Source organism: Cyanistes caeruleus, chromosome 25, assembly GCF_971803275.1.
Source record: "Cyanistes caeruleus chromosome 25, bCyaCae1.hap1.1, whole genome shotgun sequence".
Lineage (NCBI taxonomy): Eukaryota > Metazoa > Chordata > Aves > Passeriformes > Paridae > Cyanistes > Cyanistes caeruleus.
The window spans coordinates 4,368,958-4,391,110 of record NC_141725.1 but is presented as its reverse complement, the minus strand read 5'-3'; the positions used below and the strand labels follow the sequence as shown (position 1 = coordinate 4,391,110).

The window sequence follows — 22,153 nt, the reverse complement described above, 5'->3', positions numbered from 1 at the left end:
GGCGGGGCTTAAAGGGGCGTGACCCTTTGTCACCTGCAGGAGTCATTATTGTCACCTGGGTGGGCGGGGCTTAAAGGGGCGTGGCCCTTTGTCACCTGCAGGAGTCATTATTGTCACCTGGGTGGGCGGGGCTTAAAGGGGCGTGGCCCTTTGTCACCTGCGGGTGTCAGCATTGTCATCTGGGTGGGCGAGGCTTAGAGGGGCGTGGCCCTTTGTCACCTGCAGGAGTAATTATTGACACCTGGGGGAGGGGCTTAAAGGGGCGTAGCCCTTTGTAGCCAGTGTGGGTGGGGCTTAAAGGGGCGTGGCCCTTTGTCACCTGCGGGTGACAGCATTGTCACCTGGGTGGGCGGGGCTCACCAGGCCAGTTCTTGATTCCCAAATTCCCCCCACACCTGTCCGTGACCCCTCCCCATTCCAGACATGTCACCTGAGGGACAGCGGCCGTGTCCCCCTCAATGTCCCCCTCAATGTCCCCTGCCTGTCCCCTCCCTGTCCCCCCAATGTCCCTTCCTGTCCCCCTCAATGTCCCCCCAGTGTCCCCTCCTGTCCCCTCCTGTCCCCCCAATGTCCCTTCCTGTCCCCCTCAATGTCCCCCCAGTGTCCCTTCCTGTCCCCCTCAATGTCCCCTGCCTGTCCCCTCCTGTCCCCCCAGTGTCCCCTCCCTGTCCCCTCAAGGACAGGCTCCATCCAGGACCAGCAGCTCCTTTATTTGGGCCAGCACCTTGTCCCCACCCTGCTGTCCCCACTGTCCCCATGTCCCCTACACGTCGCTCTCGGTGACAGTGCCACCCTCGGGGGGGTCACACCGGGGTGTCCCCTCCCCGTCCGGCCGCTCCAGCAGCTCCCGGGTGACGGTGGCCGTGTCCAGGGCCCGGTCCCCGCGGGTGTTGTCACCCTTGGGGACAGCCGGGGCCCTGACAATGTCCCACCACAGCACGCCCTGGGGACAGCGGCTCTGCCCTGCTGGGAGGGGACACGGTGACACCACAGGGGGACATGGGGACACGACGGGGACAGGGGGACAGGACAGGGTGACAAGGACAGGATGACAGGGATAGGTGACAGGAATAGGGAAGAGAAAGGTGACAGGGAGGGGTGACAGGGTGACGGTGACAGGGTGATGGTGACAAGGTGATGGTGACAGCGTGACAATGACAGGGTGTCAGGGTGACAGGGTGACGGTGACAGTGTGACAGTGACAGGGTGATGGTGACAGGGTGACAGTGTCAGGGTGAACAGGATGACGGTGACAGGGTGTCAGGGTGTCAGGGTGACAATGACAGAGTGACAATGACAGGGTGTCAGGGTGTCAGGGTGTCAGGGTGACGGTGACAGGGTGACAATGACAGGGTGTCAGGGTGTCAGGGTGTCAGCGTGACAGTGTCAGGGTGTCAGGGTTACAGGGTCAGGGTGACAGGGTGACAGTGTGACAATGACAGGGTGACAGTGTCAGAGTGTCAGGGTGACAATGACAGGGTGTCAGGGTGTCAGGGTGTCAGGGTGACAGTGTCAGGGTGACAGTGTCAGAGTGTCAGGGTGACGGTGTCAGGGTGACGGTGACAGGGTGACAGGGTGTCAGGGTGTCAGGGTGACAGTGTCAGGGTGTCAGGGTGACAGTGTCAGGGTGACGGTGTCAGGGTGACAGTGTCAGAGTGTCAGGGTGTCAGGGTGTCAGGGTGACAGTGTCAGGGTGACGGTGTCAGGGTGTCAGGGTGACAGTGTCAGGGTGACGGTGTCAGGGTGTCAGGGTGTCAGGGTGTCAGGGTGTCAGGGTGACAGTGTGACAATGACAGGGTGTCAGGGTGTCAGGGTGTCAGGGTGACGGTGTCAGGGTGTCAGGGTGTCAGGGTGACGGTGTCAGGGTGTCAGGGTGTCAGGGTGACGGTGTCAGGGTGACGGTGACAGGGTGTCAGGGTGACAGGGTGTCAGGGTGACAGTGTGACAATGACAGGGTGTCAGGGTGACAGTGTCAGGGTGACAGGGTGTCAGGGTGACAGGGCGAGTGTCACCTGGCAGGAGGCTGAGCAGGACGCCTGTCCCCAGCGTGCCCAGGGTCCCCAGGGCTCCGTAGTACAGGTAGGACACGGAGTACAGCTCACCCAGGACAGCCGGGCTGTGGGGACAGCGGGGGTGGCACGGGGACACCGAGTGACGTCACGGGAGAGGGGACACCAAGTGACGTCACAGGGAATGGGGACACCACATGACGTCATGGGAGAGGGGACACTGAGTGACGTCACGGGAGAGGGGACAACAAGTGACGTCACAGGGAATGGGGACACCACATGACGTCATGGGAGAGGGGACACTGAGTGACGTCACGGGAGAGGGGACAACAAGTGACGTCACAGGGAATGGGGACACCACATGACGTCATGGGAGAGGGGACACTGAGTGACGTCACGGGAGAGGGGACAACAAGTGACGTCATGGGAGAGGGGACACCGAGTGACGTCACGGGAGAGGAGACACCAAGTGATGTCACAGCCACAGGGACACCGCGTGACATCACAGCCATGGGTACACCGCGTGACGTCACAGGCAATGGGGACACCACGTGACATCGTGGGAGAGGGGACACCGTGCGATATCACAGGGCATGGGGACACCACATGACGTCATGGGAGAGGGGACACCACGTGACATCACAGGGCATGGGGACACCACGTGACGTCATGGGAGAGGGGACACTGCGTGATGTCACAGGGCATGGGGACAGCAGTGTGATGTCATAACAAACAGGGACAGAGGTGTGACGTCACAGCCAGCGGGGACAGGGGTGTGACATCACAGGGGACAGGGACAGGGAGGTGCCACCCCAAGGGGACAGGGCCATCCCCGCTGTCCCCACCCCGCTCACCGCAGCGGCTCGGGGGCCAGGGCGGTGCCGTGGGTGGCGCTGGTGGCGCTGGTGACGTTGCGGGGGGGACACAGCGCCCCCGAGGTTGGCAGCACCCCCATGGTGGCCGCGCTGGGCGGGTACAGGGTGGCACCAATGGCCACCCACAGGGACAGCGACAGGCCCAGGGCCAGACCCGCCAGCACCCCCTGGGACAGCGACAGGGACAGGGACAGGGACGGGGACAGGGACAGGGACAGGGACAGGGACAGGGACAGGGACAGGGACAGGGACGGACAGGGATGGGGACAGGGACAGGGACAGGGACGGGGACAGGGACAGGGACAGGGACAGGGACAGGGACAGGGACAGGGACAGGGACAGGGACGGACAGGGATGGGGACAGGGACAGGGACAGGGACGGGGACAGGGACAGGGACAGGGACAGGGACAGGGACAGGGACGGGGACGGGGACAGGGACAGGGACAGGGACAGGGACAGGGATGGGACAGGGACAGGGATGGGACAGGGACAGGGACAGGGACAGGGACAGGGACAGGGACAGGGATGGGACAGGGACAGGGATGGGACAGGGACAGGGACAGGGACAGGGACAGGGATGGGACAGGGACAGGGACAGGGACAGGGGCAGGGACAGGGACAGGGACAGGAGCAGGGGCAGGGACAGGGACAGGGACAGGGACAGGGACAGGAGCAGGAGCAGGGACAGGGATAGGACAGGGACAGGGGGGTCAGCAGGACAGGGAGGAGCTGTGGACACCCCCCACAAAAATCCCAAATATCCCCGTGGCTGTGCTGGATGGCAGAACCCCCCGCCCCAAAACCCTCCTGTTCCCAAATCCCCAAAATCCCCAAAATCCCCAAAATCCCCAAAATCCCCAAAATCCCCAAATCCCCAAATTCCCCAAATTCCCCAAAATCCCCAAATCCCAAAATTCCCAAATCCCAAAATTCCCCTCCCCAGAATCCTCCCCGTCCCCAAATCCCCTCTGGCCCCCCGCTCCCAGCTGTGCTGCAGAACAGCAGGACCCCAAACCCCCTCCCCAAATTCCCAAAATCCCAAACCCCAAAGCCCCCAAAGCCCCCAAACCCCAAACTCCAAAACTCAGACCCCCCCAAACCCCAAATCCCAAATCCAAATCCCAAACCCCAAACCTCAAACCCCCAACCCCAAACCCAACCTCAATCCCAATCCCAACCCTGCACCCCAAACCCCAAACCCCAAACCCAAACCCAAACCCCAAACCCTCAACCCCAAATCCCACACCCCAAACCCCAATCCCCAAACCCCAATCCCCAAACCCCAAACCCCAATCCCAAACCCCTCACCCCACACCCCAAACCCCAATCCCAAACCCCAAACCCCAAACCCCAAACCCCAAACCCCCAAACCCCAATCCCAAACCCTGCACCCCAAACCCCAATCCCAAACCTTTCACCCCAAACCCCAAACCCCTCACCCCTCACCCCAATCCCCAAACCCTGCACCCCAAACCCCAAACCCTGCACCCCAATCCCAAACCCCAATCCCCAATCCCCAAACCCTGCACCCCAAACCCTGCACCCCAAACCCCAAACCCTGCACCCCAATCCCAAAACCCCAATCCCAAACCCCGAACCCCGAACCCCGAACCCCTCACCCCACACCCCAAACCCCAATCCCAAACTCCTGACCCCAATCCCAAACCCCTCACCCCGCACCCCAAACCCCGCACCCCTCACCCCGCACCCCAAACCCCAATCCCCAATCCCCAATCCCCAATCCCCAAACCCCTCACCCCAATCCCAAATCCCAAACCCCTCACCCCAAACCCCTCACCCCGCACCCCTCACCCCAAACCCCAAACCCCAATCCCAAACCCCTCACCCCAATCCCAAACCCCGCACCCCAAACCCCAATCCCAAACCCCAATCCCAAACCCCTCACCCCACACCCCAAACCCCTCACCCCGCACCCCAAACCCCAATCCCTGCACCCCAATCCCAAACCTTTCATCCCAATCCCAAATCCCAAACCCCTCACCCCAATCCCGCACCCCGCACCCCAAACCCCAATCCCAAACCCCTCACCCCAATCCCAAACCCCGCACCCCGCACCCCAAACCCCGCACCCCAAACCCCAATCCCAAACCCCAAACCCCAATCCCAAACCCCAATCCCAAACCCCAAACCCTGCACCCCAAACCCCGCACCCCAAACCCCAATCCCAAACCCCAAACCCCAATCCCAAACCCCTCACCCCGCACCCCAAACCCCAATCCCCAATCCCAAATCCCAAACCCCTCACCCCAATCCCAAACCCCAATCCCAAACCCCGCACCCCGCACCCCGCACCCCAAACCCCAATCCCAAACCCCGCACCCCGCACCCCGCACCCCAAACCCCAATCCCAAACCCCAAACCCCGCACCCCAAACCCCAATCCCAAACCTTTCACCCCAAACCCCAAACCCCAATCCCAAACCCCAATCCCCAAACCCCGCACCCCGCACCCCGCACCCCAAACCCCAATCCCAAACCCCGCACCCCTCATCCCGCACCCCAAACCCCAATCCCAAACCCCGCACCCCTCACCCCGCACCCCAAACCCCAATCCCAAACCCCAAACCCCGCACCCCGCACCCCGCACCCCGCACCCCAATCCGGCTCTCACGGCGGTGCCGCAGCGGGGCAGGAACATCCCCAGGACGAAGGCGCCCAGCAGGGGCCCGCTGATCACCCCCATGACCGTGAACGAGCCCTGGCCGGGATTTGGGGTTTGTTTGGGGTTTATTTGGGGTTTATTTGGGGTTTATTTGGGGTTTGTTTGGGGTTTGTTTGGGGTTTATTTGGGGTTTGTTTGGGGTTTGTTTGGGGTTTGTTTGGGGTTTGTTTGGGGTTTATTTGGGGTTTGTTTGGGGTTTATTTGGGGTTTATTTGGGGTTTGTTTGGGGTTTGTTTGGGGTTTGTTTGGGGTTTATTTGGGGTTTATTTGGGGTTTATTTGGGGTTTATTTGGGGTTTGTTTGGGGTTTGTTTGGGGTTTATTTGGGGTTTGTTTGGGGTTTGTTTGGGGTTTGTTTGGGGTTTATTTGGGGTTTATTTGGGGTTTGTTTGGGGTTTGTTTGGGGTTTGTTTGGGGTTTGTTTGGGGTTTATTTGGGGTTTGTTTGGGGTTTGTTTGGGGTTTGTTTGGGGTTTATTTGGGGTTTGTTTGGGGTTTATTTGGGGTTTATTTGGGGTTTGTTTGGGGTTTGTTTGGGGTTTATTTGGGGTTTGTTTGGGGTTTGTTTGGGGTTTGTTTGGGGTTTGTTTGGGGTTTATTTGGGGTTTGTTTGGGGTTTGTTTGGGGTTTATTTGGGGTTTGTTTGGGGTTTGTTTGGGGTTTGTTTGGGGTTTATTTGGGGTTTGTTTGGGGTTTATTTGGGGTTTATTTGGGGTTTATTTGGGGTTTGTTTGGGGTTTATTTGGGGTTTTTAACAGTGTCTGGGGGTTTGTAGGGGATTTTTGGGGTCAGGGACAGCTCCAGGAGTTCCTGGCTCTGCCCCAATTCCCTCCTCGAGAGCTCTCTGGGTGTCACCAGAGCGTGGCCGTGTCCCCTCTGTGTCCCCACTTCGATGGGCACTGACAGCACAGGGGGGTTTTGGGGTTTGTTTGGGGTTTTAGCAGGGTTTGGGGGTTTTTTGGGGGTTTTTTTTGGGTTTTAGCAGGGTTTTGGGGTTTTTTGGGGGGTTTTGGGTTTTTTGGGGGTTTTTTTTTGGGGTTTAGCAGGGTTTTGGGGGTTTTTAGGGGATTTTTGGGGTCAGGGAGAGCTCCAGGAGGTTCCTGGCGCTGCCCCAAACATCCTCGAGGGCTCTCCAGAGCGTGGCCGTGTCCCCTCTGTGTCCTCTCTGTGTCCCCTCTGTGTCCCCGCTTGGACGGGCACTGACACCCAGGGGGGTTTGGGGTTTTTTTTGTGCTTTTGGGCGTTTTTAAGGGTTTTATTTGTGTTTTTAGCGGGGTTTTGGGGTCAGGGAGAGCTCCAGGAGTTCCTGGCTCTGCCCCAATTCCCTCCTCGAGACCTCTCTGGGTGCCACCAGAGCGTGGCCGTGTCCCCTCTGTGTCCCCGCTCGGATGGGCACTGACACCCAGGGGGGTTGGGGTTATTCTGTGTTATTTGGGGTTATTTGGGGTTATTTTGGGGTTATTTTGGGTTATTTTGGGGTTATTTGGGGTTATTTTGGGTTTATTTGGGTTTTTTGGGGGGTTATTTTGGGTTTATTTGGGGTTATTTTGGGGTTATTTTGGGGTTATTTTGGGGTTATTTTGGGGTAATTTTGGGGTTATTTGGGGTTATTTTGGGGTTTTTTTGGGTTTATTTGGGGGTTTTTTGGGTTTATTTGGGTTTATTTGGGGTTTATTTGGGGTTATTTGGGATTATTTTGGAGTTATTTGGGGTTATTTTGGGGTTATTTTGGGGGCAGCCTAGGGAGGGGATTTGGGGTCTCGGGGGGCTCTCACCTGCAGGACCCCCCCTCCCAGCAGCGAGGACAGAGCGGCCACGGTGATGCACGAGGTGCCGTAGGTGAGAGCTGCGGGAATATGGGATGGGATCCACGGGATCCATGGGATGGGATCCAAGGGATGGGATGGGATCCATGGGATCCATGGGATGGGATCCATGGGAGGGATGGGATGGCACAGCCTGGCACATTCCCTTTGGGGTCCCACACCCCTTTGGGGTCCCCCCTCCCCTTTGGAACCCCACACCCCTTTAGGACCCCACACCCCTTTGAGATCCCACACCCCCATGAGGTCCCACACCCCTTTGGGATCCCCATCCCCTTTGGGATCCCCATCCCCTTTGGGATCCCCATCCCCTTTGGGGTCTTCATCCCCTTTGGGGTCCCATACCCTTTTGGGGTCCCACACCCTTTTGGGGTCCCACACCCTTTTGGGGTCCCACATCCCTTTGGGGTCCCCATCCCCTTTGGGGTCCACACCCCCTTTGGGGTCCCACACCCCTTTGGGGTCTCACACCCTTTTGGGGTCCCACAGCCCCTTTGGGATCCCACACCCCTTTGGGATCCCCATCCCCTTTGGGGTCCCACACCCCCTTTGGGATCCCACACCCCCTTTGGGGTGCCCCCCACCCCTTTGGAACTCCACATCCCTTTGGGGTCCCACATTCCTCTGGGATCCCACACCCCCTTTGGGGTCCCACACCCCTTTGGGACCCCCCCTCCCCTTTGGAACCCCACATCCCTTTGGGATCCCACACCCTTTGGGGTCCCACACCCCTTTGGGGTCCCACACCCCCTTTGGGATCCCCATCCCCTTTGGGGTCCCACACCCCCTTTGGGATCCCCATCCCCTTTGGGATCCCCATCCCCTTTGGGGTCCCACATCCCTTTGGGATCCCCATCCCCTTTGGGATCCCCATCCCCTTTGGGGTCCCACATCCCTTTTGGGGTCCCACACCCCCTTTGGGGTGCCCCCCGCCCCGTCACTCACAGAGCCCCTTGGAGATGAGCGTCAGCCTCCGCGGGGACAGCGCCGGCAGCCGCGGCTTCACCAGGTCCTCGACGGTGACGGCGGCCATGGCGTTGATGGAGGTGGAGGCCGTGCTGGGCGCGGGGTGACCCCGTCAGCCCCCCCGGGGGGCTCGTGGGGTGACACCCCCCCTGCCCCGCGGGGTGGGGACCCCTCCTCACCTGAGGGTCCCGCTGTAGGCGCAGGCCAGGAACAGCCCCGGCACCCCCGGCGTGCCCTCGAAGATGTCCAGCACCAGGTAGGGCATGTACTGCGGGGCCGGGGGGTCACGGGACCCCAAAAACCCCCGGGAACCCCCCAAACTCCAGTCCCATTGTTCCGGGGGTGATGGGGTGGGGCAGCACCTCAGGGGACCCCAAAAACCCCCTGGAACCCCCCAAACTCCAGTCCCATTGTTCCGGGGGTGATGGGGTGGGGCAGCACCTCAGGGGACCCCAAAAACCCCCTGGAACCCCCCAAACTCCAGTCCCATTGTTCCGGGGGTGATGGGGTGGGGCAGCACCTCAGGGGACCCCAAAAACCCCCGAGAACCCGCTGCTCGAGGGGTCTTGGAAGGGACAGGACCCCCGGAGACCCCAAACCCCCCTCTGTGCCCCTGGGAGGTCCTGGAAGGGATCAGGACCCCGAGAGACCCCAAACCTGGATGTGACCTTGCTATTTGAGAGGTCCTGGAAGGGATCAGGACCCCAAAAACCCCCTGAACCCCCTCTTACCCACAACCCTGCGAGGTCCTGGAAGGGATCAGGTCCCCAAAAATCCCAACCCTGGATGTGACCCCGCTATTTGAGAGGTCCTGGAAGGGATCAGGACCCCGAGAGACCCCAAACCCCTTTTTACCCACAACCCTGAGAGGTCCTGGAAGGGATCAGAACCCCAAAAACCCCAAACCCCTTTTTACCTACAACCCTGGGAGGTCCTGGAAGGGATCAGGATCCCGAGAGACCCCAAACCCCCTCTTACCCACAACCCTGGGAGGTCCTGGAAGGGATCAGGACCCCAAAAACCCCCTGAACCCCCTCTTACCCACAACCCCGGGGGTCCCTGAGCGGCCCGGGACCCCTCTGCGGCCCGGGGGGGTTCCGGGGGGCCCGGGACCCCTCTGCGGCCCGGGGGGGTTCCGGGGGGGCCGTACCTGGTCGGGGGCCGCGATGGCTCCGGCCAGGAGCGGGTCACAGTCGCGATAGATCGCGAACATGACGAGCCCGCAGGCCACGGCGCTGGCCACGATGCAGAACAGCCCCACTTGATTGACCAGCAGAGCCCTGCGGGGTCAGCGGGGTCACAGCGACCTGCCAGGTCCTGGCAGGGAGCGCCAGGACCCTGAGGCTCCACGCGGAGCTCAGCCAGGGTCCCCGCAGGGGGGTAAAGGGGGGCTCGGCCCGCGTAGGGGCGGGGTCGGGTCCTTGCAGAGGGGTCAGGTGGGTGCGGGGGTCGGAAAGGGGTGCGAGGTCCTTGCAGGGTCTGTGTAGGGTCTGGGCAGGGTCCTTGTAGGGTCCTTGCAGGGTCTGTGTAGGGTCTGGGCAGGGTCCTTGCAGGGTCTGGGCGGGGGTTTCAGGTGAGTTCAGGGTCCATAAAGGGGTGCGAGGTCCTTGCAGGGTCTGGTTAGGGCTGCCGGGTCAAGGCAGGGTCGGGAAAAGGGTGCGGGGTCCTTGCAGGGTCCTTGCAGGGTCTGTGTAGGGTCTGGGCAGGGTCCTTGCAGGGTCTGTGTAGGGTCTGGGCAGGGTCCTTGCAGGGTCTGTGTAGGGTCTGTGTAGGGTCTGTGTAGGGTCTGTGTAGGGTCCTTGCAGGGTCTGGGCAGGGTCCTTGCAGGGTCTGTGTAGGGTTTCAGGTGACTGCAGGGTCCATAAAGGTGTGCGAGGTCCTTGCAGGATTTGTGTAGGGTCTGGGCAGGGGTTTCAGGTCAGTCCAGGGTCCTTGCAGGATCCGTGTGGGGGTTTCAGGTCAGTCCAGAGTCCGTGTGGGGGGGTCCAGTCAGTCCAAGGTCCTTGCAGGGCCCGTGTGGTGTTGTCGGGTCAGTCCAAGGTCCTTGCAGAGTCCGTTTGGAGATGTCCAATCAGTGCAGGGTCCTTGCAGGGTCTGTTTGGGGGTGTCCGGTCAGTCCAAGGTCCTTGCAGGGTCCGTGTGGGGTTGTCCGGTCAGTCCGGGGTCCGTGTGGGGGTGTCCAGTCAGTCCAAGGTCCTTGCAGGGTCCGTGTGGGGTTGTCCGGTCAGTGCAGGGTCCTTGCAGGGTCCGTGTGGGGGTGTCCGGTCAGTGCAGGGTCCTTGCAGAGGCTGCGCCAGGTCCTTGCAGGGCGCTGGAGCCACACAAGGACACCGAGAGGACAGAGCCCGGCCCAGCGCATCCCCTGAGCGCTGCGAGCCCCCGAGCCGGCATTTCCCGGCATCCCGGGACCCCGAGCAGCCCCGGACTCACATCTTGGCCTCCCTCTCGGTCCTGCAGGCCACGTAGCGCTGCACCTGGGCCTGGTTCACGCCGTACATGGAGAGCCAGAGCAGGCTCCCGCCCAGCAGGAACGACCACACCGTGTAGCGGCTCCGGGGGTCCGGGCTGAAACTGGGGAGCGGCTGGGGGTGACCCCAGAGCCGGGGGAGAGCGGCTGGGGGTGACCCCAGAGCCGGGGGAGAGGGGCTGGGGGTGACCCCAGAGCCGGGGGAGAGCGGCTGGGGGTGACCCCAGACAGGGGGAGGGGCTGGGGGTGACCCCAGACAGGGGGAGAGGGGCTGGGGGTGACCCCAGAACTGGGGAGGGGCTGGGGGTGACCCCAGACAGGGGGAGAGCGGCTGGGGGTGACCCCAGAACTGGGGAGGGGCTGGGGGTGACCCCAGAGCCAGAGGAGAGCGGCTGGGGGTGACCCCAGAGGTGGGGGAGAGGGGCTGGGGGTGACCCCAGACAGGGGGAGAGGGGCTGGGGGTGACCCCAGGACTGGGGGAGAGGGTCCGGGAGTGACCCCAGAACTGGGGAGGGGCTGGGGGTAACCCCAGAGCTGGGGGAGAGGGGCTGGGAGTGACCCCAGACAGGGGGAGAGGGGCTGGGGGTGACCCCAGAACTGGGGAGGGGCTGGGGGTGACCCCTTAACATGGGAAGAGGGGCTGGGGGTGACCCCAGAGCCGGGGGAGAGGGGCTGGGGGTGACCCCAGACAGGGGGAGAGCGGCTGGGGGTGACCCCAGAGCCGGGGGAGAGCGGCTGGGGGTGACCCCAGACAGGGGGAGAGGGGCTGGGGGTGACCCCAGAACTGGGGCAGGGTATGGGGGTGACCCCTTAACATGGGGAGAGGGGTTGGGGGTGACCCCAGACAGGGGGAGAGGGGCTGGGGGTGACCCCAGAACTGGGGCAGGGTATGGGGGTGACCCCTTAACATGGGGAGAGGGGTTGGGGGTGACCCCAGACAGGGGGAGAGGGGCTGGGGGTGACCCCAGAGCCGGGGGAGAGGGGTTGGGGGTGACCCCAGAGCCGGGGGAGAGGGGCTGGGGGTGACCCCAGACAGGGGGAGAGAGGCTGGGGGTGACCCCAGACAGGGGGAGAGCGGCTGGGGGTGACTCCAGAACCGAGAGCGAGGGTGGAAGTGACCCCACAGCTCGCAAGCCAGGGGCAGGGGGGCTGGGAGTGACCCCAGGACTGGGAGAGAGGGGCTGAGAGTGACCCCAGAGCTGGGGCAGGGTATGGGGGTGACCCCTTAACATGGGGAGAGGGATTGGGGGTGATCCCAGAACTGGGGAGGGGCTGGGAGTGACCCCAGACAGGGGGAGAGGGTCCGGGAGTGACCCCAGAACCGCGAGAGGGTCCGGGAGTGACCCCAGGACTGGGAGAGGGGCTGGGGGTGACCCCAGAGCTGGGGCAGGGTATGGGGGTGACCCCAGACAGGGGGAGAGGGATTGGGGGTGACCCCAGAGCCGAGAGAGAGGGTCCGGGAGTGACCCCAAAAGCCAGGGCAGGGGTGAGAGGGGTCCGAACACGGCGGGTTTGGGGGACACAGTGACCCCTGGAGCAGGGACAGAGGGCTCGGGGGGGACACAGTGACCCCCCAGCAGGGACAGAGGACTCGGGGGGACACAGTGACCCCCGGAGCAGGGACAGAAGGCTCGGGGGGGACACAGTGACCCCCCAGCAGGGACAGAGGGCTCGGGGGGGACACAGTGACCCCCGGAGCAGGGACAGAGGGCTCGGGGGGGACACAGTGGCCCCCCAGCAGCCCGGGGCAGGCCCGGGGGGTCCCGCGGGGCTGGGGGGGGGTCTCACTCGGCGAAGTTGACCCTGGAGCCGTTGGCGGCGATGCTCAGCACCTCGGCGGGGCCCCCCAGCAGCAGCACCCCGCGAATGGCCACGGCCACAAAGCCCGAGAGCATCACGAGCACCTGGAACACGTCGGTCCAGATGACAGCCTTCATCCCGCCCTGGGGCACAGCGAGCCGGGGTGAGCGCGGGGACACCCGGGACACCACCCGGGACACCCGGGACAGCACCCGGGACACCCGGGACATCAGGGGACAGCACCCGGGACACCCGGGACATCACCCGGGACACCCGGGACACACCGGGACATCACCCGGGACACCCGGGACATCAGGGGACAGCACCCGGGACACCCGGGACATCAGGGGACAGCACCCGGGACACCCGGGACATCAGGGGACATCAGGGGACATCACCCGGGACACCCGGGACATCACCCGGGACACCCGGGACACCCGGGACATCACCCGGGACACCCGGGACAGCACCCGGGACACCCGGGACATCAGGGAACATCACCCGGGACACCCCGGGACATCCCCCGGGACACACCAGGACACCCGGAGCACCTCGGGACATCGCCTGGGACACCTCGAGACACCCCCAGGACACCATGAGACGTCCCGGGACATCCCGGAACACTCCCAGAACACCCCCGGGACACCTCGGGACACCCCCGGGACACCTCGGGACACCCCCGGGACACACCGAGACCCCCGGGACACCCCGGAACCCCCCCAGGGACACCCCCAGGGACACCCCCGGGACACCTCGGGACACCCCCGGGACACACCGAGACCCCCGGGACACCCCGGGACACCCCCGGGACACACCGAGACCCCCGGGACAGCCCGGGACACCCCGGAACCCCCGCAGGGACACCCCCAGGACCCCCCATCCCTCCCGCACTCACCAGGGCGGTGTAGAAGGTGCAGATGGCCCCCGTGGACAGCAGCGACGCCCAAATGTCCAGCCCGGTGACTGGAGGAGAGGGAAAGCTGGCAATTGTCACCTGGGGGGGACAGGGACAGGCACAGGGACAGGGACAGGGATGGGGACAGGGACAGGGACAGGGACAGGGACAGGGATGGGGACAGGGACAGGGACAGGGACAGGGACAGGGATGGGGACAGGGGACAGGGACAGGGACAGGGACAGGGACAGGGACAGGGACAGGGATGGGGACAGGGACAGGGACAGGGATGGGGACAGGGACAGGGACAGGGACAGCCCCCCAGAGCCAGCACACCTTGGTTCAGGATCAGGGCGGGCGCGTAGATGACGATCCCGGTGTAGAGCATCTGGGGGGGACACGGGGGGTCAGAGGGGTGACACGGCGGGGGTGACACGGCGGGGGTGACACAGGGGGTGACACGGGGGGTGACACGGGAGGTGACACAGGGGGTGACACGGGGGTGACACAGGGGGGGTGACACGGGGGGTGACACGGGAGGTGACACAGGGGGTGACACGGGGGTGACACAGGGGGTGACACGGGAGGTGACACGGGGGTGACACGGGGGGTGACACGGGAGGTGACACTGTGGGTGACACGGGGGGTGACACAGGGGGTGACACGGCGGGGCTGACACGGGGGTGACACGGGGGTGACACGGCGGGGTGACAGCGCTGAGCAAACACGGCGGGGGTGACACGGGAGGTGACACAGGGGGGGTGACACAGGAGGTGACACGGTGGGTGACACGGGGGTGACACGGGGGGTGACACAGGGGGGGTGACACAGGGGGGGTGACACGGTGGGTGACACGGGGGTGACACGGGGGGTGACAGCGCTGAGCAAACACGGCGGGGGTGACACAGGGGGGGTGACACAGTGGGTGACACAGGGGGTGACACAGGGGGTGACACGGCGGGGCTGACACGGGGGTGACACGGCGGGGTGACAGCGCTGAGCAAACACGGCGGGGGTGACACAGGGGGGGTGACACAGGAGGTGACACAGGGGGGGTGACACAGGGGGGGTGACACGGTGGGTGACACAGGGGGTGACACAGGGGGTGACACGGCGGGGCTGACACGGGGGTGACACGGCGGGGTGACAGCGCTGAGCAAACACGGCGGGGGTGACACAGGGGGTGACACAGGAGGTGACACGGGGGGGTGACACGGGGGGTGACAGCGCTGAGCAAACACGGCGGGGGTGACACAGGGGGTGACACAGGAGGTGACACGGGGGGGTGACACGGGGGGTGACAGCGCTGAGCAAACACGGCGGGGGTGACACAGGGGGTGACACAGGAGGTGACACGGGGGGGTGACACGGGGGGTGACAGCGCTGAGCAAACACGGCGGGGGTGACACAGGGGGTGACACAGGAGGTGACACGGGGGGGTGACACGGGGGTGACACGGGGGGTGACAGCGCTGAGCAAACACGGCGGTTTTCAGTGCAAACAGCGCTCCCGCCGCGCTCCGCTCGCTGCGAGCCAGGCAAAACACGGGGCAGCGCCGCTCCGGGCTCCCCGCCGTGTCCCCGAAATGTCCCCGCCGTGTCCCCGCGATGTCCCCAAGATATCCCCGAGCTGTCCCCGCCGTGTCCCCGAAATGTCCCCGAGGTGTCCCCGAGGTGTCCCTGCGATGTCCCCGAAGTGTGCCCCCGATGTCCCCGTGATGTCCCCCGGTGTCCCCCCGATGTCCCCCCGATGTCCCCCGGTGTCCCCCGATATCCCCCCGATGTCCCCCCCATGTCCCCCGATGTCCCCCGGTGTCCCCCCATGTCCCCCGATGTCCCCCCGATATCCCCCCGATGTCCCCCCGATATCCCCCCGGTGTCCCCCGGTGTCCCCCGATGTCCCCCCATGTCCCCCCGGTGTCCCTGCGATGTCCCCCGATGTCCCCCGATATCCCCCCGATGTCCCCCCCATGTCCCCCGATATCCTCCCGATGTCCCCCCCATGTCCCCCGATGTCCCCCCGGTGTCCCCCATGTCCCCCGATGTCCCCCCGATGTCCCCCCGATATCCCCCCGGTGTCCCCCGATGTCCCCCGGTGTCCCCCGATGTCCCCCGATGTCCCCCGGTGTCCCTGCGATGCCTCCCCGATGTCCCCCGATATCCCCCCGGTGTCCCCCGGTGTCCCCCGATGTCCCTGCGGTCTCCCCCCGCTGTCCCCCGCTGTCCCCCGGTGTCCCCCGCTGTCCCCCGCTGTCCCCCGCTGTCCCCCGGTGTCCCCCGGTGTCCCCAAGCCCCGACACGCACCGTGGCCAGCACGTACTGCACGGTCCCGCACAGCCGCACGCTCCGGCTGAAGCGCCGCTCCAGGTACTGCGACAAGGACAGAGGAGCGCGCTGGGGACAGCCCCGAGGGACCCCTCAAACGGGGGGGTGACAGCGGTGACACCCCAAAACCCCGGGCAGGGGGTGACAGGGGCTGGCACCGACCCCAAACAGCCGGGGCTGGGGTCCGCACCCCGCGGGGCTGGGGGGGACACGGTGACCCCAAAAAAACCTCGGGACAGGGGGAGCGGGGTCCTGTGGGACTGGGGGGGGACACGGTGACCCCCAAAAAAACCTCGGGACAGGGGGAGCGGGGTCCTGTGGGGCTGGGGGGGACACGGTGACCCCAAAAACCTCGGGACAGGGGGAGCGGGGTCCTGTGGGACTGGGGGGGGACACGGTGACCCCAAAAACCTCGGGACAGGGGGAGCGGGGTCCTGTGGGACTGGGGGAGACACGGTGACCCCAAAAAAACCTCGGGACAGGGGGAGCGGGGTCCTGTGGGACTGGGAGGGACACGGTGACCCCAAAAAACCTCGGGATAGGAGGAACGAGGACCTGTGGGGCTGGGGGGGGGACACGGTGACCCCAAAAAACCTCGGGTCAGGGGGAGCGGGGTCCTGTGGGGTTGGGGGGAGGACTCAGTGACCCCCCAGAACCACAGGGCAGGGTCCCGAGGGGTTGGGGGCGGACAGTGACCCCCCCCGGCACCCCGGGACAGGGGGAGCGGGTCTGGGGGAGGACTCAGTGACCCCCCAGCACCCCGGGACAGGGGGAGCGGGGTCCTGCGGGGTTGGGGGGAGGACACAGTGACCCCCCAGCACCCCAGGGGAGGGTTCCGCTGGTCTGGGGGGGAACTCAGTGACCCCCCCAGCACCCCGGGACAGGGTCCCACGGGGCTGGAAAGGACTCAGTGACCCCCCAGAACCACAGGACAGGGTCCAGCGGGGTTGTGGGGAGGACACAGTGACCCCCCCAGCACCCCGGGACAGGTCCCCGAGGGGTTGTGGGGAGGACTCAGTGACCCCCCGGCACCCCGGGACAGGGGGAGCGGGGTCCCGCGGGTCTGGGGGAGGACTCAGTGACCCCCCAGCACCCCGGGACTAAAGGATCGGGGTCCCGCAGGTCTGGGGGAGGACACAGTGACCCCCCCAGCACCCCCGGGCAGGGCCCCGAAGGGTTGTGGGGAGGACTCAGTGACCCCCCAGCACCCCGGGACAGGGGGAGCGGGGTCCCGCGGGTCTGGGGGGGAACTCAGTGACCCCCCAGCACCCCGGGACAGGAGCATCACCCTCCGCACCCCGCAGAACTGGGGGGGTCCCTCACTCCGCCGTGCCCACCCTGCAGCGGGGGGGGGCGGCAACGCCTCTTGGGGACCCCCCAAGACCCTCGCCCACCTCGTAGGTGCTGGTGAGCCCCAGGCGGTAGAAGACGGGCAGGAAGAGCAGCGCCGTGAGCGCGCTGTTGATGAGCTGCGCCCCGCACATCCACAGGAATTTGGCCCCGTAGCGGAAAGCCTCGGCCGGCACCCCCAAAACCTGCACGGCCGACATGAAACTGGCGGACAGCGAGAGCCCCACGGGCAGCGCCGACATCCTCCGGCCGCCCGTGAAAAAATCCTCCGAGGTTTTCTGGCCGCCTTTAGCCAGCCCGTGGAAGAGCCCGATGGCCGTGGAGATGAGCAGCATCAGCGCGAACACCCCGTAATCCCACGGGCTGAAGGTGAGGTCCCGCGCCTCGCGGGGTGCCCGCATGGTGGCTTCCAGAACCCCCCCAGAAGCGGGCAGCTGCGGAGGGCGGGGGTTTGGAGAGGGGAGAAGCCGAGGGAGGGAAGGTTCCTCGGAGCGGGAGCGCCGAGGGGGAAGCTGGAGAGGGGAGCGGGGTTTTTGTGCCTCACCCCGGGCCCTCCGCGCCCGTCCCAGGCTGGGGCCGTGCCAGGGGGTGCGGAAGGGCAGAGTCCCAGCAGGAACAGGCAGAATTTGGCCGGGGGATTCCACCTGATCCGCTCCGGGGAAGCTTCGGCACCCTCAGGGACACGGAGGGAGGGAGGGGAGGGGAGGGGGGAGGCAGCGACCCCTCCCCAAAGCAGCACGAAGAAGGAGGGGCAGAGCCTCCGGCGGAGCCGAATTTATCTCCAGCCGAGGGGAAAGAACAACAAAGCTCGTGGAAAGCTCTCGGCAGGAGGAGCAGAGCGGGACGGACCGGCTGGACCGAGCCCGGCCGGGGCTGCCCGGGGGTCCCCGCGAGGGCTCCTCGGGGGGGGTTTTGGGGGGCCGGCAGTGCCTGGAGCCGCTGCGGGGGGGGCTCGGGGGGCTCGGGGGGCTCGGGGGGCTCGGGGGGCTCGGGGAGGGAACCTCGCTGGGGTGGCCGGAGCTGTGGGCGGCCGCGGCCGTAACCCCTGCGGTGCCGCGGAGCTCCGGGCCCGAAGGGATCCTCCAGGGGCCACGGGGGATGTGTCCCCTCCCAGGTGGCACTGCAGGGTCACTGTCCCCTACACAGCACCACCACAAGGGCACTGTCACCTCCTCAGTGACCAGAGAGGTCACCGTCCCCTCCAGGTCACCTCCATGGGGTCACCGTCCCCTCTGAGATGTCACCACCGCCCCGTCCCCGGAGTGCCCAGAGGGGTACCGGGGGTACCGGGGGTGCCCAGAGAGGTACCGGGGGTGCTCAGACGGGTACCGGGGGTACCGGGGATGCTCGGAGGTGTACCGAAGATGTCCAGAGGGGTACCGGGGATGCTCAGAGGGGTACCGGGGGTGCCAGAGAGATACCGGGTGTGCTCAGACGGGTACCGGGGGTGCCAGAGGGGTACCGGGGGTGCTCAGAGGGGTACCAGGGATGCTCAGAGGGGTACCGGGGGTGCTCAGAGGGGTACCGGGGGTGCCAGAGGGATACCAGGGGTGCCAGAGGGGTACCGAGGATGTCCAGAGGGGTACCGGGGGTACCAGAGGGATACCAGGGGTGCCAGAGGGGTACCGGGGATGCTCAGAGGGGTACTGGGGTGCCAGAGTGGTACCGGGGATGCCAGAGGGGTACCGGGGGTGCCCAGAGGGGCACCGAGGAGGTCCAGAGGGATACCAGGGGTGCCAGAGGGGTACCGGGGATGCTTAGAGGGGTACCGGGGGTACCGGGGGTGCCCAGAGGGGTACCGGGGGTGCCAGAGGGGTACCGGGGATGCTTAGAGGGGTACCGGGGGATACTCAGAGGGGTACCGGCGGTGCCAGAGGGGTACTGGGGGTGCTCATATGGGTACCGGGGGTACCGGGGATGCTCAGAGGGGTACCGGGGGTGCCCAGCTGTTCAGCCCTTCACCCTCCCAACACCCCGGTGGCTGCACCTTGGGGTGTCGCGTTCTGTCCCCCCTCCCCTGCCAGGAAGCCGCACGCCCAGGAGGCCTCGGGCAGGAAGGAAGTCAGCCGGGGGATTTTTTTATCTCTCTTTCCTTCGCTCGCAGCCACCTACGCACCCCCAGAACCCCGACTTGGAGCGCAGCACGCCCGGGACCCCCTCACCAGGCCCGCAGCGAGACCCCCGGCACGGCAGAGGTACCGGGGGGGCTCCGGGGGTGCCGGGATGGAGCCCGGATGGAGCCGGGATGAAACCGGGACGGAGCAGGGATGGAGCAGGGATGGAGCAGGGATGGAGCAGGGACGGAGCAGGGATGGAGTTGGGATGGAGCAGGGATGGAGCAGGGACGGAGCAGGGATGGAGTTGGGATGGAGCAGGGATGGAGCAGGGATGGAGCAGGGATGGAGCAGGGATGGAGTTGGGATGGAGCAGGGATGGAGCAGGGATGGAGCTGGGATGGAGCCGGGGATGGAACCGGGACGGAGCAGGGATGGAGCAGGGATGGAGTTGGGATGGAGCAGGGATGGAGCAGGGATGGAGCAGGGACGGAGCAGGGATGGAGCAGGGATGGAGTTGGGATGGAGTTGGGATGGAGCAGGGATGGAGCAGGGACGGAGCAGGGATGGAGTTGGGATGGAGCAGGGATGGAGTTGGGATGGAGCAGGGATGGAGCAGGGATGGAGCAGGGATGGAGCTGGGATGGAGCAGGGATGGAGCAGGGATGGAGCAGGGACGGAGCAGGGATGGAGTTGGGATGGAGCAGGGATGGAGCAGGGACGGAGCAGGGATGGAGTTGGGATGGAGCAGGGATGGAGCAGGGATGGAGCAGGGATGGAGCTGGGATGGAGCAGGGATGGAGTTGGGATGGAGCAGGGATGGAGCAGGGATGGAGCTGGGATGGAGTTGGGATGGAGTTGGGATGGAGCAGGGATGGAGCAGGGATGGAGCAGGGATGGAGCTGGGATGGAGCAGGGATGGAGTTGGGATGGAGCAGGGATGGAGCAGGGATGGAGCTGGGATGGAGTTGGGATGGAGTTGGGATGGAGCAGGGATGGAGCAGGGATGGAGCAGGGATGGAGCAGGGATGGAGCAGGGATGGAGTTGGGATGGAGCAGGGATGGAGCAGGGATGGAGCAGGGATGGAGCAGGGATGGAGCAGGGATGGAGCAGGGATGGAGCAGGGATGGAGCTGGGATGGAGCTGGGATGGAGTTGGGATGGAGCTGGGATGGAGCAGGGATGGAGCAGGGATGGAGCTGGGATGGAGTTGGGATGGAGCTGGGATGGAGCAGGGATGGAGCAGGGATGGAGCTGGGATGGAGTTGGGATGGAGCAGGGATGGAGCAGGGATGGAGCAGGGATGGAGTTGGGATGGAGCAGGGATGGAGCAGGGATGGAGTTGGGATGGAGCCGGGATGGAGCTGGGATGGAGCTGGGATGGAGTTGGGATGGAGCTGGGATGGGGGATGGAGCAGGGATGGAGCAGGGATGGAGCTGGGATGGAGTTGGGATGGAGCAGGGGATGGAGCAGGGACGGAGCCGCGTCCTCCCTGCTCACACCGTGACAGGCTGGGAGAGTGGGGAGGGATATCCAACCGCGTGCCTCAGTTTCCCTTCCCTCCTCCACCGCGGGGAGGACGATGAGGGAAGGGCAGGAGCGGGACAAGGGGGTCACTGCGAGCCCTCCTCTCCTTGCAGCTCCCTCCATGGCCCCGCTGGGCGAGCAGACGCCGCTGATCGGGGCCCGCTCCTGCAGCCTCTCCTCGGGCGAGAGCGGAGCCCTGCAGGTGCTCCTGTACCACCGGCCCGGCCCCGGCCGCGGGCCCGGCTCGCTCAGCTTCACCTGCGGCCGCTACACGGCCGAGGAGCTCTGCGTGAGAGCTGCCAAAGCCTGCGGTCAGCAACGGGGGCCGCGCCTCGGGGGTCCTGGGGGCGGGAATGGGGGGTCCTGGGGGCTGGAGTGGGGTCCTGGGGGCGGGAGTGGGGTCCTGGGTGTGGGAATGTGGGGGGTTCTGGGTGCGAGAACCTGATCCTGGATGTGGGAATGGGGTTCTGGGAGCAGGAATGGGGTTCTGGGGGCAGGAATGGGGTTCTGGGGTCAGGAATGGGGTCCTGGGGGCGGGTATGGGGTTCTGGGGTCAGGAATGGGGTCCTGGGGTCAGGAATGGGGGGTCCTGGGGGCAGGAATGGGGGGTTCTGGGGGCAGGAATGGGGGGTTCTGGGGGCGGGTATGGGGTTCTGGGGGCGGGTATGAGGTTCTGGGGGCGGGTATGGGGTTCTGGGGGCAGGAATGGGGTTCTGGGGGCAGGAATGGGGTTCTGGGAGCAGGAATGGGGTTCTGGGGGCAGGAATGGGGTTCTGGGGGCAGGTATGGGGTTCTGGGGGCGGGTATGGGGTTCTGGGAGCAGGAATGGGGTTCTGGGGGCGGGTATGGGGTTCTGGGAGCAGGAATGGGGTTCTGGCGGCAGGAATGGGAGGTTCTGGGGGCGGGTATGGGGTTCTGGATCTGAGGATGGAGTTCTGGATGTGGCTACGGAGTCCCGTGCTCATCCTCAGTGGGGAATCCTGGCAGTGGGGTCTGGATTCCAGCTCTGGCTTTGGGGTCCTGGCTGCAGCTTTGGGGTCCCGGTTCTGCCCTCGGGGCCCTGTGCTCACCCTCCCGAATGCCAGCTGTGGGGTTTGGGTGCCAGATGTGGCCTTGGGCCACCAACCAAAGCCTTGGGGTCCCAGCTGTGGCTTTGGGCTCCAGCTGTGAGCAGGCACAGGGCCCCTGGACAGCAGATCCAGCGGTGGCCCCGGGCTCTCTGTGCCCCTGGGCCGCGGTGCCAGCCCCCCCTGGCTCCCCAGGCGTTCTGCCCGTGTGCCACCCGCTCTTCGCCCTGGCCACGGAGGACCTGAGCTGCTGGTTCCCCCCGAACCACCTGTTCACCGTGGATGAATCCCGCAGCCAGGTCGTGGTGTACAGG

At 65.3% G+C, this 22,153-nt stretch overlaps 2 protein-coding genes across 2 annotated transcripts in view; one reads left to right on the top strand and one right to left on the bottom strand.

The window, feature by feature from the left end:
* Positions 1-689: 689 nt before the first annotated feature.
* Positions 690-17,852, bottom strand: SLC5A5 (solute carrier family 5 member 5). The gene is made up of 14 exons (XM_086862967.1): positions 17,235-17,852; positions 15,820-15,885; positions 13,853-13,904; positions 13,517-13,584; positions 12,610-12,764; positions 10,785-10,925; positions 9,505-9,634; positions 8,534-8,622; positions 8,334-8,446; positions 7,341-7,411; positions 5,517-5,603; positions 2,864-3,051; positions 2,013-2,116; positions 690-963 (listed from the first exon to the last, which is right to left on the bottom strand). The coding sequence occupies exons 1-14, from the start codon at positions 17,589-17,591 to the stop codon at positions 764-766; spliced, it is 1,821 nt and encodes a 606-aa protein (XP_086719093.1). The 5' UTR covers positions 17,592-17,852; the 3' UTR covers positions 690-763.
* A 1,449-nt stretch (positions 17,853-19,301) lies between these two features.
* The window catches only part of JAK3 (Janus kinase 3), a 23,606-nt gene continuing 20,754 nt past the window's right edge, over positions 19,302-22,153 (top strand). Inside the window, 3 exon segments of the mRNA XM_086862921.1 lie at positions 19,302-19,385; positions 20,886-21,083; positions 22,035-22,153. Coding sequence (XP_086719047.1) covers positions 20,894-21,083; positions 22,035-22,153 — 309 coding nt within the window. The 5' untranslated portion in view covers positions 19,302-19,385; positions 20,886-20,893.